The 18363-nt window shown below is 38.4% G+C and overlaps 1 protein-coding gene across 4 annotated transcripts in view; it reads left to right on the forward strand.

The window, feature by feature from the left end:
• Window positions 1-5885, forward strand: part of SKAP2 (src kinase associated phosphoprotein 2) — a 118972-nt gene extending 113087 nt beyond the window's left edge. For 2 of the 4 annotated variants that reach the window (XM_027738440.2, XM_027738442.2), the window contains 2 exons: window positions 2955-3056; window positions 4231-5885. In XM_027738440.2, coding sequence (XP_027594241.1) covers window positions 2955-3047 — 93 coding nt within the window. In that variant the 3' untranslated portion in view covers window positions 3048-3056; window positions 4231-5885. Of the gene's footprint in view, window positions 1-2954; window positions 3057-3459; window positions 3784-4230 lie in introns of those variants that run through there. The other 2 variants (XR_005567116.1, XM_039390953.1) reach the window with 2 other exon arrangements.
• Window positions 5886-18363: the final 12478 nt, after the last annotated feature.

Genomic DNA, 18363 nt, shown 5'->3' on the forward strand with positions numbered 1-18363 from the left:
AATATTTCTTATAAATTGACTACAATGGTTTCCTGTAGATTAAAGGACTCTTCATTATTTTATCAGTCCTTCTGAAGTATAGTTGCTTGCCTATGTTAGCAGTTAAGAGCTGAATGCAGTGAGGGATACCAGATGGTAAACCCAGTGGTACCTGAGATCTGAAGCTGATGCTTGCAAAAGCACCGTGCTTCCCAACTTTTATTCTTATAAAAGTTCTAACTCCTGCATATTAATGCTTCCACATATTAATCATTATTTCCCACAAATGTGGACTGTAGACTTTTATTGTACACATCTTAACCAGCAATAATAGACATATGGACCTCACAACAGCAGTGTATTAATTAAATTGTATTGCTGTGAGGGAGTTTATAATTGATAACACTGATAGAAACAATACATCAATTTGCTTTTTATGTGTGACTTGAAGAAAGGACTAGGGGGCTGCTTATCAGCCTCACTAGTTAAGCACTCTTGTGGTACTGAGGACAGGAAGGAGTGGTTAGGAGTTTAAAGAGAAATGTCTGTACTTTAATCAGTTTAAAAGGGAGTGCTATCTAATCATTCTAAAACCTGAGATTAAAGTTTTATGTTCTTGGTAGCCAGGTATCTGCATTGTATTTTTGTTCAGACTTGTATAGACAGCAGATAGTTTAATTGGGATTCATGTTGCTCTTGAGACCCATGCAAAGAATAGTAATGTAAAGTAAAAGCTTCTGTATTGCAGTATTGTCTGTATGGTATAATGGTTGGAGTGAATCCTTAAATTAGTTTACTAGTCTGTTACATCAACATTCATTTCATCTTCTCACTTAGCTTCATGCTAGAGCAGTAAGTGGTGTATTAGTAAGTAGCAAAAACCAGAAAGTTTTCACAACAGCAGCATGCTTTTAATTTTAATTTGAGGTATCTGAATTGTTTCTTTAAAAACAATTGTTTCTAAGTTCATGTAGTGTCGCTAAGTGGAACATTTTCAATGGGTAATGTAATCCACAGGCTTTTTCTGTGCCATTTGTCATATGCAGTTTAATGACTGCTTAACTGAGCCACTTCCCTCATTTCATGTATTGTTTGTTTTTTTGGCTGATGTCTAGCAAAACTTGCTTAATCACTCTTTTCAGTCACTTCGCGTATTCCAAGTAGCAGCTTAAAATCTTTTGTTGCTTTCTCTCGGAGAGATTTATTGCTGAGATTCCAGTAGTATACGCGAGTGCTGCTCCTTTCAGCAATTTCCCACTGCAGTCTTGAAATCCAGTTTGTATATTTAAACAGTGTATTGTGAGATAAAGCATAGATTTTTAAACAGGCTGATCTGGAACATTATAAACCTCAGTGTCAGGGTATTGTTTTGCCTTTAAGGATTTGGGGTGTAATGTGAAGCCCCATGGGAAAGGTTAGGAGCAGTTCTTAACTTCTGTGGAGAGCAGTGTGCACTGAAGATTAGATTCAGATAGATACCTCTAGACTTTCAAGACCAGACCCATCCCCAGCACTGATCTGCAGAGGAAGGGAGAAGAAGGTGGAATTATTTTTGCAGCTTTCTCGTTTGCATGTTCACATCATAAATGAAGGTGTTCCTGCTGCTTTTTATGTGTGTTTCCTTTAAATCACACTTGGTGCAGTATTTTATGGATAGCAGGATAGAATCATTTAAATCACCAATTCACTGTTAAGAGAAGGAGGAAGATGTTTAATTTAAGACTAGTGTTTAGCCTTCCACAATTAACGTGCGTGTGCCTGCATGCAAGCATTTAAAAAAAATGGCGAAAAGAAAAAAAGGCAGAAAAAAGCCAGGGCTCACATGAAGATGGGCCATCAGCAGGGCTTCAGTTAAAGCACAGGGAGAGCTGAGTACACTAAGCACCTCATAGGACCCCAGAGAACTCTTGACCAGGCAAAATATGCCAGCAGCAAATCATTATAGCTCAGGCTCTAATGAAACTCCATTAACCCTTAAGCTCCACTTGACTATTTATAACCAAAAAACTTTATCTACAGTCAAAATAATAGCTTTATCTCAGTAGGACCAGTAATTCAAAATCCTACAGCCTTTTATCTTCTCATCACAAGAACAGTGTACCGGGAAACAGACGCTGCTTATCAGAGATATCTGTGTATTTTGTATTTTTCATGTTTGTTCCAAAGTAATTTCTGTCTTACGAATCATTCCGTTTTCAGTGGGGTTTCTGTTTTAATAATACTTCATTTGTAAGTCAATATATGTGTGTGTGCAATTTCAGCTGTTAAAATTTATTGAACCACTGTTAGGATTGATTTTAAAATATTTATCTCATAGGAAAAAATTAAATTTGGATACCACAATACTCTTACTTGGTATTGCTTTTGGAAGATATTATTTCTTTAAACTATTATAATTCATTTTGTTTCATATTTATCTCACTAAGCCTAAACAAATTTCAAACAAAAGTACATTAGTCATCTGTCAGGCATATGAGATCTGCCATAGAATTTCTGCAAGCCTAAAGCAATAGTAGACTTTGTCCATAGAAAGATTATGTATTAGATATGTAGTGTTCCCTTCACATTGAGCAAAGTAGTTTTTAAAATAAGTTGATTGTAAGTTTGAGTTTAGCCTTGTCATACTGAAAGAATCCCTGTTGATTCTTATATGTCAATGTTGTGCTATTAGATTTTGGTTACAAAGTTAAGGTTTTTGTATTTGTGATGAAGAGAGAATATTTTTAGTAGATGTTGGAGAAGTGTGGCCATAATTAAGAAATTTTCCTGAGTGTGCCTGGCCTTTTTAAAATTTAGCTTCTGCCTTTGCCTAACTCTGCATGTGAATGCCTATAACAAAAAGATATAATGTTTTAATTTTGAGTTAAAATGGTTATAGCTGTATATAAGACAAAGCATCCATAAGGAGTTGCATACAAAACTCTATTGCATTTATATCAGACTAAAGGTTAATACTGCATATTGTTTTCAATTAGGAGTACGATGAATATGGCTGGTGGGTAGGAGAAATGAAGGGAACCGTTGGCTTGGTGCCTAAAGCCTACATAATGGAGATGTATGATATTTGAGAGGCCTGGGTAAGTACATTTTAATCCAATCTTCTGTAATGGCTTCTATGTTCCCTTGTTCTCTGTTTCATAAGTATGTCTTTCCTGGAACCTTTGTAGGAGTCCTGTTAACATAAAGATTATGGCAAAATATATTGACGGTTCAATTAAAATACTTTTTTTCTGGGATTCTATATGAAATATTAAACCACAGCGTACAAAGGATGATATATTTAATAACTATGTTCCTTTTGCAGATTTTTTTAAAATAAAATTGGTGCTGTTTCTAGTTAGTTTTGTTACTTTAGTAATATGTGTGTATCTCACTGTGCAGAAAACTGTGGAAGGGGATAGATACTTGGACTCGGTTTGATATGCATGTTTGAGGTTTTTTGGTTAAAGATGAACTTTCAACTTCCCTCTCCCTAATCAGGAGAAATCTGCACTTGAAATAAAGAGTGGTGTGCAGCTGCAGTTTACAGACCCAGCCTCTGAAGGAAGATTCTGCTGTACACATTTTGTGGTTTCAGTGAATGTAGTCAGATCGTTGCCTTGTGTACATTAAACATTATAAACTGTAATTGATCATAATTCTAAGGAAATGTTCCTCTTAGTCACTTTTTATAGAATTGTAATGATAGGAAATGAAATAGATGGTAGTTAACATATGGGGCACAAGCAGCCATATAGTGCCTGTTGCTCCTTAACATGCTAGCAGTTTATGTAGGTTTGTGTTCTTTCGGGGATTTTTCCTGTTCCTCAGATTTAGAAAAATTAAGCTGAACTTTGAGGGTAAACTATTACTCAGTTCATGCATGCATTAACCTTTTAATGCTCACTGTATATCTTGTGCAGTTTCACCGGAAAATCGAGGGAAATTTATGTGTAATATTGCAAGTCTTCAGGGTACTCTGTTTCCAAATGGTTTTTTATGTTAGGTTTTAGGCAATGATTTATTTTTCTCAGACATTTAGTATTGTATTGTTAATTACTATTTTGTTGACACACAATGAAGACTTGATTCTTTTGCCGATGTAATAATTTGGCCTGTGTGGATACCCTTCTGACTTGGAGATGGAATTCTATGAAAATTTGTGAAAATATATTCAACCTTGTGATTTTTGCTAAGTCAACATGAGCTAAATTGCAGGTAAAACATATTTTTGTCCATGATAGAGTGGAATATTTTATCTGTACCTTACAGATACTTCTGCAGAGTCAAATCTGGATACCGTGGAATTCTGATACAAGTTGCGCAACAAATCTTCAGTGCTACGTGGATTAGTACCTGTGGTCTCGCTGTCAAATCCAGAATGTTGTGGCTGAAAACATCGGTTGAAACAAAAAACTACGCTAAAATACTACCACTTATGGACAAGGGGTTGGGCAAGTCAGAGTTAATACTTTAAATACTTTTGTTTTGGAGCCGTGCTTTGCCATTAGCATGCAAGATCAACTTTTTTGAAGCTTTCCACACAGTTGATTTGTGAGACCCTTAATCTGCCAAGGAGGCTGATCAGGCCAATGTGCGAGTTGCTGAGCCTGTGCAGGTCCCTGTGTAGTTGCTTGTGCTGTTTACGCTTCAGGCGGACCCTGGGAACAGTGTGGGTTAAAAGGTAATGTTAGCCTGAACTCAGAATTTGTATCCTTTCAGTAAACTGAGATGTTATGCTTTGTGTTAGGTAATGTATGGTCCTTGCTGGTACACTGCATTCTAATAGACGTCAAACGGGGTACGGAGTTTTGTTTCAATTTTTTAAAAAGAGATAGTCATTGAAATGGATTCTGTGCGTTATCAGCAAAGCATTAAAATGATAGATTATAGTCTTCAGATCTTTTACTACTTTAATTTGTCAAGCGTACCGGTGGATTGTGTACAGAATGTGAAGCGTTAATAGCAGGGCTGGAAACGCTCCTTCTCCCTTGTTAACATGGCAGCGCCATAAATCTGCCCACCGAAATGGCTTTTTATTAATTGCGTGATTCCGAATCCCTCCACCATCACCACCTACTTTTTTTTGGAGTAAACCCCGTCCCCCCCCCTCCCCCCGTATCCTTGAGCCCGAGTGCCTACGGACGAGACTTGATTCAGCGCGGGGCCGGCGCGGGGGTGCCGGTGCCGAGCCGGGGGCGGCCCCGGCCCGAGCCCTGCGCTGCGCGGCTGCGGCGCTGGGTGGCAGCAAATTTTCATGGGACGGGAGGAGGCGGAGGCGGAGGCGGATCCCGATCCCGTCCCTGTCCCCTTCCCCCTCCGTGCTGTCCCGCGCCGCTTCTGCCTTTTTTCCAGGAGAGGGAGTCCTTACCCAAGCGATGAGGGGCAGGGCTGCCCAGAGCGGCCTCTCCTGGGTGGTGGCAACCAAAGAAATCAAGTGGCTTTTGTCTGTAGTTCTGCTTTAGGGCTTCCCCCTCTTGGTACTTGGGGGAAGGGGGGAGGGGAAGTAAACAAACTGCCTTAACATTTAAAACGTAAAAGATATCTGAAACTCACTGGAAATGTCTTGGAATAACGTCTTGAACGAATGGTTTACTTTAAATCGGTGCAAATAACATAACCTTTTTTGGATAAGAAAATCTCTGTTAATACAACTTAAACAAAACTCGGAGGTAGAAAATGCTAATCATATTATTTTCTTTGTTTGCTTAGGTTGCGCTTGCCTTTCCATGAGCAGTGAGAGAGTGAATTTTATAAAAGGTGATTGTAACTCATATATTGTACAGTGTTTTACTTGATTATTTGCTCTGTTCTGGATTTGTACGATCCTGCCATTAGATCTTATAATAATGTTCTACTCTGCAAATTTTTAAGGTTCAAATAAAGTTTAATTGTTTGCAAACTGTTATGATGCTAATAATTCAACAGCCTGCTGTGTTACTAATGAAATTACTTTGTTATGATTAATTTGGAAAATAGTGTGTTGATTGTAGTAATTAAGCACAACAAGGTGAAGTAAATGATTCTAATGCCATCTGGCCTCCAGACTGAATGAAGAAATGAAATGGGGCTGTCATTTGAATTTATTCAGAGAAGTAAGGGTAATACAAATGCTTTCTATAGCAGAGGCACCCGGATATAACCGTGCCACTCTTTAGTATTTTTTCATGTACTTCTATAAATGGATAACTGGTTCACATATTTTTCCAGCGTCTTGTTAGGATATACCTGTTTTTGCATACTTTCACAAATTGCACATACTGATGGCAGTGTATGCACCGGTTCTTCCATCAGAGAGATGTATGGATAAGATTTAGAGACGTTACATGCCTTGGCTTACCTTTTGGTCCTCTATTAATGATAAAAACTTTCTGTGACTGGAATTAAGCTGAAAGTGAATGCTAATTAAGATCCCATTCTATATTCAAAGCCAAATGCATAAACGTCTTTCTTTTTTGGCTCTGCAGCCTGAATATGACACAGTATTAGAAAGAGCATAAAGAATAACCCTTTAAAACATGATCCAAAGACTGTTGAAACTGAGAAGCTATTGAATTTGCTTGCTTCTACATCGGGATCCTAGAACAGTAACTCAAAAACAGGCAATACAAGTTGAAAGTGCCTGTTACTGAATACTCTTTATCCTCTTTCTGAAAGAGGTGCAATTATTTCCGTAAGCCAAACTAAACAAAAGAATGGCACTGACTTCTCTAAGCCAAATGATAGAAATCCATTTTTCTATCTCTGGTAAAGCAAAATGGAGTTGTGGGTATAGATCAGAGTCCTGGCTTGATAAAGTTCAGTGGGACCTGTAGGAAAGCTGTAAAATATTAAAATGTGATGAAAGTACCCAGGTAGATGACAGTGGTGTGCTCTTCAACTGCATAAGCCTTTTGATGTTCCTCTCATTTCTCTCCCTCAAGTTGATGAAAAATTTATTAGTGTGTAACTGTGGAAATAAGCACATGCATGGAAACCTTATAAACAACTTTCCACTTTACATAGCACAAAGTACTGATAAACTCTGTAAGACCTTCACTTACCAGGGTTTCTCTGAAGCTGACGTTTCTCAGAGAAGCGTCTGCCTAATTCCATCTTTATTTAAAAAAAAATGACACTGAGCTCAGCAAAGAATGCTCTGTCAAATCTCTGCTTTAGAGTTCATTTCCTGCCCAGCATCCAGTGTCTTACTGTGAGGGACCAGGACCAACCAACTTCACACTAGGAACTTAAAATCATGGATTCAAGCATGGGTGTAAGCAAAGGTATTTCATGCTTCTGTGATTTGACTGGTCTTTCCTTGTTACAGGAAGAAGTAAAAAGGGCTGAGGTGGTGGCAGGTTGTGCAGATCAAAGGGATGCAGCTTTTCTTATCCAACTGTCTTGTGCCAAGGAATATATATATTTTCCCTTTAAATTGTAAAGCAGGTCAGGCAGTGATAAACCATGAATTGTTATATCATTATATATAATCTTTTACGAATTTGTTTAGGAGTGCTTTTGTAATGGGATCTAGACAATTCTGTTTCTGCTGTATGGAATTTTCCTTAGTCCAAACTCCCACACAGAGAAATTCATAGGGAGCTGAGTTCAAAGCAGAGACAGAACCTCTGCACCTGAAAGCTATGCCAACATGAGTCAAATTTAAAACTGAAAACGTCAGTTTCTTCCCAGCCTTTTGGGAGGAACGAATCTTGTAATTAACAGGAAAAGCTTAAAAAACCAAGGTGTCATCTTGTAGCAGCATGTGGGAGAATAAAGTACAACAGGGCAGGCAGTCTCAGAAGAAGAGCTACTGGTAGATGAAGAGGCAGATAGTTTCAAATGCCACTAAAAACCAATCTATCTCTATTAATTTTCTGCTGTAGCAAACTGATGTGTTGGAGCTTTTATTCTAAAGTATCCTCACTGGCTCAGAACCCATAGAACAAACTTCCTTTCACCCTCTATTGTAAAGCAAGTGCTACTCCATAAAGATATTTGATGGCTAATGAGCATTTTACAGCAAGACTTTAAAGTTTATACTGTGAGATGAAAAAAAAATCCACATTCAGTTACAGTGGGAGGATTTATGTTGGCAGAAGAGAATTACCAGTTTGGCCACTTCCAGTCTGCCGTAATTGCTTGCATATTTGTAAATAGTGCTTTGGGATTTTTAGCGGCCACAGGCAATCAGGATTTTAGCTTTACACCTCATGGTACAAGACAGGTATGTAGCACCACAGAACTGACCCCCGTGCAGAACTGCCTGGTTTAAAGGAAAAAAAGTGTTGCACAGGATCATTATCAATCTTTCAAATGCCAGCAGCATGGACATGTGCCTTGGCAGTCTCCCACCCAAGAGCTGACATGGCCCAATGCTGCTTTTTAATAGTCAAATCTAATGGGGTCAGAATGAGAAAGGCAGAGCACAGACAATCTGACAGGCATGGGCAACTCAGTTTATTCATTGATGGTCTTCAGCCTCTGAGACTTCTGAGTTCTGTTTGGAAGGGAAAAGATGAAATCTGTAAACAGTCATATGGCATCAGGAAAGCAGAGGGACCTTCTTCCTTTTCTGTCTCGCCTCCGAGAGGACTGCCATTCTTTCCTTATATTTAAATTAAAAGCAGTCAGGCATGAATGCCCATGTATGTGTAGGAAGGAGTGGGGTTTATTATATCGTCACTTACAATCATGTTTTGATGTTGGTTTCTCCTTTCTGAAAGGTGTTTATGTCGGCATGCTCATAATGGCCACACTACCATTACTATAGAAAAAAGGTATTTCTAGCTTTTAAAAACAGTTATTTCTAGTTGTTGGAAGGCTCTAGTCTAATAACTCCTGTTGTCCTACATTTCCCACCGTCTTAGTGCATTGTGTCAGCTGTCTCTTATCAAAATCTCTGTATCTTGTGACAGTAATTTTTGTTTGCCTGTACCAATACAGTAAAATACTCCAGACTCCTGTTTTGCAACATCTTTTCCCCTTATTTTCAAGCTGATTTTGGACTTAGTTTTAAGGTATTAGACTGCAATGAAAGGGAGCAGGGTGGGTAATCTATGCATCTGGAATTCCATTACTTGACAAAAAAATAGGCAATCCACTTTAGCAATTGTGAGAACTGTTTTGGAAGGTCTATAAACTAACCATCTTCCTATCCATTAATTCGTTTCTGCTTCTGAGACTTACACAGTATACTTAACCACTTCTAGACTGAGATTACCTATTCAGCTACTCAATGTCCTATGATAGCCACTCAAGGTCACCTATAGGTCATTATGCACTTGTGACCAGAGTTGCCGCCCTCTAATGTATCTAGTACTGCTTTAAAGGCAGCGGTTGGGAAACAAACGTCTTCTCTCCCGGTCTTTGTAAATTTTCTGGTGAATGAAAGTTCAAGATGCAGAGGCATCATCCAGGATAATCTCTCTCACTAAGCCATGTTTATGACTTGCACTTCTGTGAATACTCTGTCTCTGCTTTAGTCTTTCATCCATTTACTAGTACAGAATTATGAAGAGGAGAATATGTACCTTGAAGTGTCTTCCTAAAACATCAGATTTTTACAGACTTGGGTCAAATGAATGTTTCAGGTGGAGACTATGCAAATGCCCACTTGAGAGTGTGAACCTGAATCCATACCAGTGGTGGTCTGTGTCAGACTTAGGCAAGCAGAGAACAAAGTGCTATGTTGCTGAAAACTGAGCCTTACTGATCTATGTTTGATATTATCTTGGACCTTTCAGCTGCAACATTGCTTCTGAACATCTCTAATAAATTCAATGAGCTAGAAATTTATGCAGGTGTTTGTCCATCAGGTGTGGATCGGGGTTTTGAATTATAGCCTGATCTGACAGAATGGCATATTAAGCCATGATGTGAAATGTTCCCATTTGCGTGTCCTCAGACAAGCTGATGATTCCAAGAAGCATACATGGACCACAAAGGGATTTCATCAAGCCCATTTCATTAAATGGTAATGATAATGTATTTCAGTGGAATTCTATTTTCTACATTCTGGTTGATGTTAAGGAGGCCTTCATGCAAAATACTCTTGCTTAGATGTCATAACATTTGAAACATGGGGAATATATGTTAGAATAATTCAGTCAAAAACTGACCAGGGTGACTCATAGGGATCATTGAACAGAGTACTGACCAGCTACTGAGAGCATATGTATTTCATTTGGTAAACAGTGTTTGATTATGAATGAATTGTGATAATTCAGACAATTATTTCAATAATTTTGTCTAGTTAACAGTAACAGTAGACATACTGTTTGCTAAATGTAATAACTGAAATTACAGTAGCTATTCAGACTACATTCATCATAATACTTATTAGTGTCTGCCCTTCCTATATCTGTGGGCTCTTGAATGTTCTGCTCATCCTAAGTGTTGTCATTTCTGCTGGTATTACAGAAAAAAATTGAAATGTAGGCAGTTGTCAATGACAGAAATGTCTTCTGTCTTTTCCACTTTCTGCTTCTTGAAAACAATCAGTTCTGCATGTACAGTCTGAAACAAGGGAATTTAGGCATGTGACTCCCCCTTTAACTCAGCGAAAGTTAGTAGGTAATTCTTAATTTGAGGGCACAGTATTAACTCCTCATTGACAAGAGTAAGCATTAGTCACATAGTTCCATTGGCTTCATTGCAAGTGCTCCTCAAGCTTCTTACTCATGTGAAATACAGGATTTAAAATCAAATTGGTAATATTGTGGAAACTTAATTTCAGTAATTTAAAGGATACCACTAACCATGAGTTAACCACCTGGATACAGGACACACAGGTTCTTGATGTTCAAAACCACTCTGTGCCCAGCACTTAACAAATACAGAAAGTATTATGAACACAAAGTGAATAGCTTTGGTGGTTTTGATCTCCAGAGAGGATCTCCTTGGCGTAAGATAGTTCTTGTAACCAGATGGAAGTATTTTATGTGGTACTCATTTTGAACTCCCAGTTCACACACTGATGGTCTGCACACTCTGGGCTGAGATCTGATTGATTATGCCAGGATTAATTGGGTTTTACTCTCCTAAAAATGTCACAGGTATGCCAGCTGTGAGAAAAGTTGTGTTTGACCCCGTCTGTTTCATTGTCTGCTCCCGCTCCCTACCAAATCTAAATTGTGTAGGGGCAGATACTAGTACTGTCTTCAGCAACCTTTATTATAGACAGCTGTCAATGGCAGATGAATGCTTTGGCTGTGCCTCTATCCTTTCAGTGAAGGAAGGAGTAAGTGTATAATAATGAGGATTTATCTTGTTATATGAGTATACTGACACAGAATTATAACATCCGTATGTGGGCCACTGACAGTCCCCATGTCTCCCAGTTTATTCAATTTTCTCTAGGCCAAATTTATTGCTCTCATAATTAAGTCCAATCCTGAGGACTTAATGGAGTTGCATGTTTTGAAAGTAGCAGGAAATATGGCTCTTTCCTAGCGAGGAGCCTGCGCAGTGTCTGCTCTGGTCTGCCCGGGGTGTAACTCTACCCGTTCTGAACAAAGGGTGGGTGACACAGGGCATAGCTTTAGAAGAAACTCCAAATTGGTCATTTTTATCATTTGTTCCATCTCATGTTAGGAATGCCTGAGAGACCTTTTGTTTGCAGTAAGGCTTACACCCCTAGTTGCTAAATGGGATCGCGTTAATCATGGGTGACACCAAGAAATAACAGGCGTACATTGCTTCCAGGTAGAGGCAGATCAGGCAGAAGGTGAAGCTTTCCAATGGTGAGGGCAGTGAAGCGTTGGGGTTGGTTGCCTGGGGAGCTTCTGCGATTTCCATTTCTGGAGGATTTGGAGAACCTGCAGGGAATGAACTCACCTGCTAGGAATGACTGAACCATGGCGATTCCTGCCTTAGGGTTGGGGCATGTACTAAATCACCTCCTGAGGTCTGTTCCAGGCCAGTTTTCTGCAATTCTGTAGTCAGTGGTGAGCTGACACCACTCTGATATGACAGAATAAATACAAGTCCAGTTTTTTTCTTTGCCTGGTACAATAAAAATGCTGCTGATCTGTGGGTTCACACGATTCTCATCCTCCTTCAACTTCACAGGCTCCAAGCAGGAACCAAGTTCACTATTTCTTGCCCAACAAGCATGTTAGTTCATTACCTCCATAATTATTTTGGTCCGCAATTAATATAAAAGGTAAAGAATTCTTCTAAGTATCATATCCCTTAAAGCATGTTTGGCTGTAACAGATGCTAAACCATTTTTGACTATATGCAACATTACATTGATTGTAATTGCTGTGGAAAACATTTCATTCGTGCATTTTTAAGCAAAATAGTTACAATTTCAAATTGTAGCCATTTATTCACCTTAGGTAGTTAATTTTTAGTTCCCACTTGGGTGTCTTAGGAAATAGAGAAAAAGATAAAATTAGCCTTCTTGTCTCTTGTCTCTTTCCCCTCTTCTGAGAACAGAAAGAGATTTTTCCAGAGTCCACTCAAGTAAATAGAAACGTTCTTGTCCTTGTAATAGGCTTTGGATCAGGTCCACCTGTAAAGGTAGTCCCCTTTTTTCCCCCCCCCATACACTTGAATGAATTCATGATATATATTTAATGATAGCAGTATTCTTTATGAGAAGTCCTTTTAATTCTCTATGTAAGAAAGTGTTCTGTGATGTGGCTACCTGATTTTATTGAAACTCATGTCAGGAAAAAAAAATTATTGCCTTCCCTGTCAAAACTGACAGTAATTGCGAGGCCAAATATATTGCTGTGATTGACTTGTAAAACTAAATCTGTAATATTTCAAGTTTGTAAGTTGACTTGTGCAGCTCTCAGGAAATATAACCCAGTATTTTCTTTGCAAACTGACATCTCTTTATCAATTTCTTTTATGATCTTTGTTTTTATTTGTGAGAGCAGGGAGTATACAGCATTTATATAGATGTACTGGATGGCATTTAATGAGTCCACTTCTGGGAAAAAGTAGCTTAACAGTAGCTAAAGGAAAGCGAGAAAGTTTTAAGTACAGGTATCTCTTATGTGCTTCTTGTTGTGCATAATCTTTCAGCAATAAATACTGCATATTGATTACTTAATTGTAATGGAAACATACTTGGACAGGAGCAACATTATAGCCTATTTACTGTCTTAATTTTTAAAGAGATTTTAAATTTTAAAATGGGTACTTCACTAAATGCAGCAGAGTGCTCTTCTGTGCATAACTTGATGTAGAAGGACTTGATCATCAAGGCTGCATTGCTGGGAACTCTTTCCATTTCAGCTGCCTTCCTTTCTCTTACCGTTGTAAAACCAGAAAAATCTGTAGTTGGTGTTTAGCGTCTATTTGCATATATGAAATTCACTCCAGATCTAAAAAATCACTGTAAACTGATCAGTGAAGAAGGCTCCAAATACAGTTCTGTAGAGAATAAGTATAAAAGTTTCACTTATTTGCCTAAAAAAAAAAAATCAAACCTGTGCAATAGTTTCCAGGTTAATAATGAATATTTCTGAGGAATTGTAATAAAAAGTGATCCTTCTTTGGCTGAAGGAAAAAAAAAAAGGACCTACATATCAAATAATGCATAAACCAAATGCTGACTTAAAGACTTCCTAAAGGTCAACTAAGAGCACTACCTGAAAAATAAAGTAAAAAAGGAAGATATATCTTAAATATCATGTAGTCATTTAGCTGGAGTGTTAAAAAAATAAATACAAGTGTTGAAGCAATATATATTAACAGCCTCAAAGAGGCACTTGGAAGTGGCATCCACAATGTTGTATATTGTTTCAAATGTACAATGCCAGATTATTCTGGAACAGAAAAGATGAAGTTTCCTTTACAGGAGAAAATATTCTCCATTTTACTTGATCATTTCCAATCTGTTGGGTACTTGGATGATATTGCTGTTGGGCTTTTAATTTTTCTTTCTGTTTTTTTTTTTTTTTTATTTTTTTTTTATTTTTTTTTTAAATTTTTTGCTTATTTTTAATTATTTTAAATTTTGTTTTAAATCCAAACCAGTGAAGCAAAGCCTGGGAAGTAATAATTTCTTTGAATCTTAATGCAGTCTGTCTTCTTAATGAGCCTACTGCACTGCCCTGAAAACAGCCCTTTACAAGTAAACATGCTGGAAGTGATTTAGCCACAATGTCCAGACTGTGTAAACATCTAATTATTACAATAAAATTGTCAATAAATATACATTACTGCTCCCTTTTCAAACGTTAACCAACTTTCTCTTTGCTTGATAAAAAGGTATAAATTGTATTTTTATGTCTCAGCGGGTTTTTTTTCATTACCCTGCTTGCTGCTCTTCAGACAAAAGAACACAGCCTAATGTCTGAGTTATTCCTGGATGGTAAAAACTCCTACAGTTTTTTATTAACATCAAGTGTGATGTTACTTTTCACAGCAAAATGAACTCGAAGCTTTCACAATCTGATGTTTAGTCATGACATCTTCCCCCACCCCCCAAAAAAAAGAAGCTATAAAATGTCTTATTGCGGTGGCTGTAACTATGGGATAGGCACACCATTATAACCTGCTTATTAGAGGGAGGAGAGGACATAATGCTGCTTTAGAACCGAGAGAGAAGATAGGAAACCACAGTAGTTTCCTCAAAAATATGAAGATCTGCTTTCCGAATTATGGCACCGTGTTGACCATAAATACGGCATCAGCTGCCCCCCTCCCCCCCCAATATGTAGCCTCTTTTCACATTTCTTATATAACCGGAACATTAACATTAGAAAAGCAGAGCGATATGGAATCCTAATGAGGTCTGGCCTATATGCTCCGGCAGAAGAAGAATGAGGATAATTCATTTGTATGCCACAAAGCATTCACAACTCCATGAGCATCCCTGTGGCTTCAGCTTGTGGTGCTGATCATCTGTTCCTACTTTAGGGGGTTTCATTGCTCCGAGCAGCATCTGAGCTGGGCAAAAAATAGTTAACCGCTTTACTGCTAGCTTTTGTTATATAATGACAATTTAATACGGTGGCTATTTTTTTGTTAACCTGCTTTAAAAAGGTCTTTCAAATGGTTAAATTAATCTTCTGATTAGCCGTGCCTGCCAGGTAAAATATAAGGAGGAAAATGATGTGGAACATAGCAGTGTAAAATGCGTTAGGCAGTCTTGGTAAACATGTCTATTTTAAATAATCAATGTAATGACAGGCAGCCATTTGCTCAGAAAATATTTTTTTTAAAATAGTTTTTATTCTGTTTTACTGTCTGTGTTCACACTGCTTTTTTTACCCTCTTTTTTTTTGAACGCTGAAGATACTCAGCAGAGTGACATGTTATTTAAAAAAAGAAAACAGAAATGTTTACCAAAATCAAGGTATAAAAGATCCGTGCAAATTGCCATGTAAAATGATCTGCACAAAAAGGCATCGGGGAAGAGAGGGAAGGCTGTGCCAAACAGATGGCACACCCTGCTGTGTTTTTGATTGAAAAAGAAAGGTAACATTTGCAGCCACGTCAAAGAGACAGTGATCAGCTAAACAAATTGGTCTCCGAAGTACACCATTGCTGGAGCAAACCCTGCTGCAGGGTAAGAGTGAGGTTGTATTTCACAATAATGCCGTGTGTGCGTTGTGGCTTTCTGAAGTGAAGGGAGATGTCCCCCTTTCATCTTTCCGAGGTGAGCAAAGCCCTTTGTTGAGATAGACTGCAATGTACTCCGCAAAAGCGACAGAGAAACCCAGACAATAAATGTGGGGGTTTTTTCCTCTTTTTTTTTTCCCTCGGTCATTTCCAAATCATATTCGGGGACAGCCCAGCAGGTTTTCCATTTGGTGTATCAGGTGTCCAGGACTCACAGTGAATAAAGTTGTGATGCGGTTTAAAAGAAATGGGAAGAAATGCCAAATAATCTGCACAAAGGTGCAGTTGGAGGAGGCTGTAGCCAGAGAGGCTTGTGCCTGCATGCTGCCCACAGTACAAACACTGAACGTGGCAGAGGAAGGGTGCGTGGGGGGCTTCCCACCCCTCTTTTTTTTTGGGCTCATCTCAGCTGGCAGCCTTATTCCGCCTCAGTAAAGACAAGGTACAGAAATGTCCTTTGGGTGACATTCAAAACTCGATATAAATCCTCTGCTTTATGAGACTGCAGTGCAATAAATTACTTAGCCTAATTGTAGATGTAATGAATTACCATAATTAGTCATGGGCTACATTAAATTAATCAGCATGGTACATTATTTTGCTAAATTACATCTTTGCCTTCCAAAGCCACCAGTGCAGCAATCAGTGTTTCTTGCAAGAGGGGAATGATGCTGTAATGAGAAGCCTTTCTGCTCCTAGAATAGTGACAGGATATGAATTTTGATGGGAGACAGAAAGGTTTGGAGACACTGGAGCCTCAACTTGTGCCTGAAGTGTCTCCCGTTGTTAATGATGCTCCAGTCCTCCTGCAGGGGAGCAGTGGGCTGTAGCTTGTGAAGGTTGTGGACGATTCTCCTCACAGGGGAAGAAAAACACTTAGCTCGTGCTTTAAGGCAAATAATATCGCTGATACAACAAGTCACAAAGCAGTGGGGTGGCAGAGAGATAATGTCTCTGGAAATATTAATAGATTTAGAATGTTCTTTTGCATTGGTTGATGAGATTTATAGTTACCAGGTATTTTTTTATTGTTATTATTCATACCATTTGGATCTGAGTTAAAGCCTGTAGCTATTTTTGTTTTTTACTTAAACCTCCAGCTGTTCAGAATCTTGCTGTTGCTTCTCAGTGAATAAGTCTGGAAGCAAACCATACTTGAGCTGAATATTATTCACTATTCAGCAAAATGTTGTTGGGAGAGCTCCAGAGTCCCACCTGAACACACATGCCCTGTTTAGATTTTTATTCAGGGGCTTATAAGTATATAAAAACTATTATTTGGCTTGATGAATGACAGAGTTTATATTTCAGATACGTGAATCCCAATTATTTCAGGCACATTTCAGAAGTATGAAATGGCTCTTCTGTCTGTTGGTGGTATTTTTCCCCTAAAATACTCTCTTTACAAGATCTGTCACTTTCTTACTTCTATGCTTCAGAACAAATTTGCTTAAATATTTACTTATGCTGACAGTGTCACCAGATGACAGTTTGTGACAGAGATTCATGGTACTGTCCTGCAATAAGGTTAATTATCCCGGACTTGCGATTAAAGATGCTGTTATATTGCTGTTGTTTTGTTTTCTGGAATGACAATGTTTTGTGAGCTTCCAGTTTAAGGGATGCATCTGTCGTCTAAATGCCCATCTGTGTAATGAAATTAGGCTGGGATTTTTTGTAGCATTCCTTGCTGGTTTCGTCGTCCACCTGCCTGCCCTGACCAACGAGGAGGAATAAACCAGCTAGTTTAAAACTGAGACTATGGGAACAGGGAATAGGAAAAATAGACAATGGAAGCAGTGCTGAACAGAGTGCAGCTCTTCGTCCTGCTGATACGAGTCAAATCTTTGTGGTCAGGAGAAACGGACCCAAATAAAGCATGGTCACATCTGCAGGGAAAAATGCATAGGGATGCAGAAAAGCCCTGTTTGTAATTTGTGTTTTCGTCCTGGTGGGAACCCATTTAATTAGTGCAAGAAGGTATTGAATTTTAGCTTATCATGCATATTGTTTTCCAGCTGTACAGAAGATTGCCAAGTTTCTAATGGCCTGACCCTACTCTGTAAATCAGCAGTAAATTGCAGCATTTACACTGAGCAAAGGCAAAGGGCTCATTCTGTTGGGTTTGTGCTGTCACAGGAACCTGGGCTAAGGGATTAATGGTCTGATGTTAAACATCTGTCCCCTGTCTTTGGGGGGACGTAAACACACAAAGAGGGAATCTAATGCCATCTACTAAAAGATCTTCAATGAGAGGGAGCCCTTGCTAACATTTCCATCCAGTGGCACCTCAGACACATTGCCTCTTTATGCTAAAGCCCCACAGCACTAAGGGCCCTATAAATAGTCTCCATGTGACAGCTCAGAGAAGAAGAGAGGTTTCCTCTAGACATTAGTTGTACTAAAAGATTCATCATTACCTGCAGTCATGAAATAAATCTTTGATACTTACAACTATAATATCCATGCTCTACGTTTTATTGCAGATATAGGTAGACAGTCATTATTTCTGACACTTTCTCAGCATTACAAGGAGTACTCTAGGGGAACAACTAGTGTACAGTCTTACAGAAATAGATTGATATAACCACATGGAAACCAGTTACTTGCAGTCAATATAATATTCCCTTAATGACGTTAAACAGTCATGCAGATTCCAAGTTTAATGTAAAAATCTTATCTTCAAACAACCACAGTTATCTACAAATTAAATTGCCAGAAGTGAAATTTATTTTTCATCATATATTAGTCCTTGAGAAATATATTACTTGAAATGGTGTAAAATCCTTTTTTAGTTTTAACTATTACAGTTTATTATTATTTAGGAGACATTAA

This window comes from Pipra filicauda, unplaced genomic scaffold (genome assembly GCF_003945595.2).
Source record: "Pipra filicauda isolate LSUMZ 115617 unplaced genomic scaffold, ASM394559v2 scaffold88_size2543281_pilon, whole genome shotgun sequence".
Lineage (NCBI taxonomy): Eukaryota > Metazoa > Chordata > Aves > Passeriformes > Pipridae > Pipra > Pipra filicauda.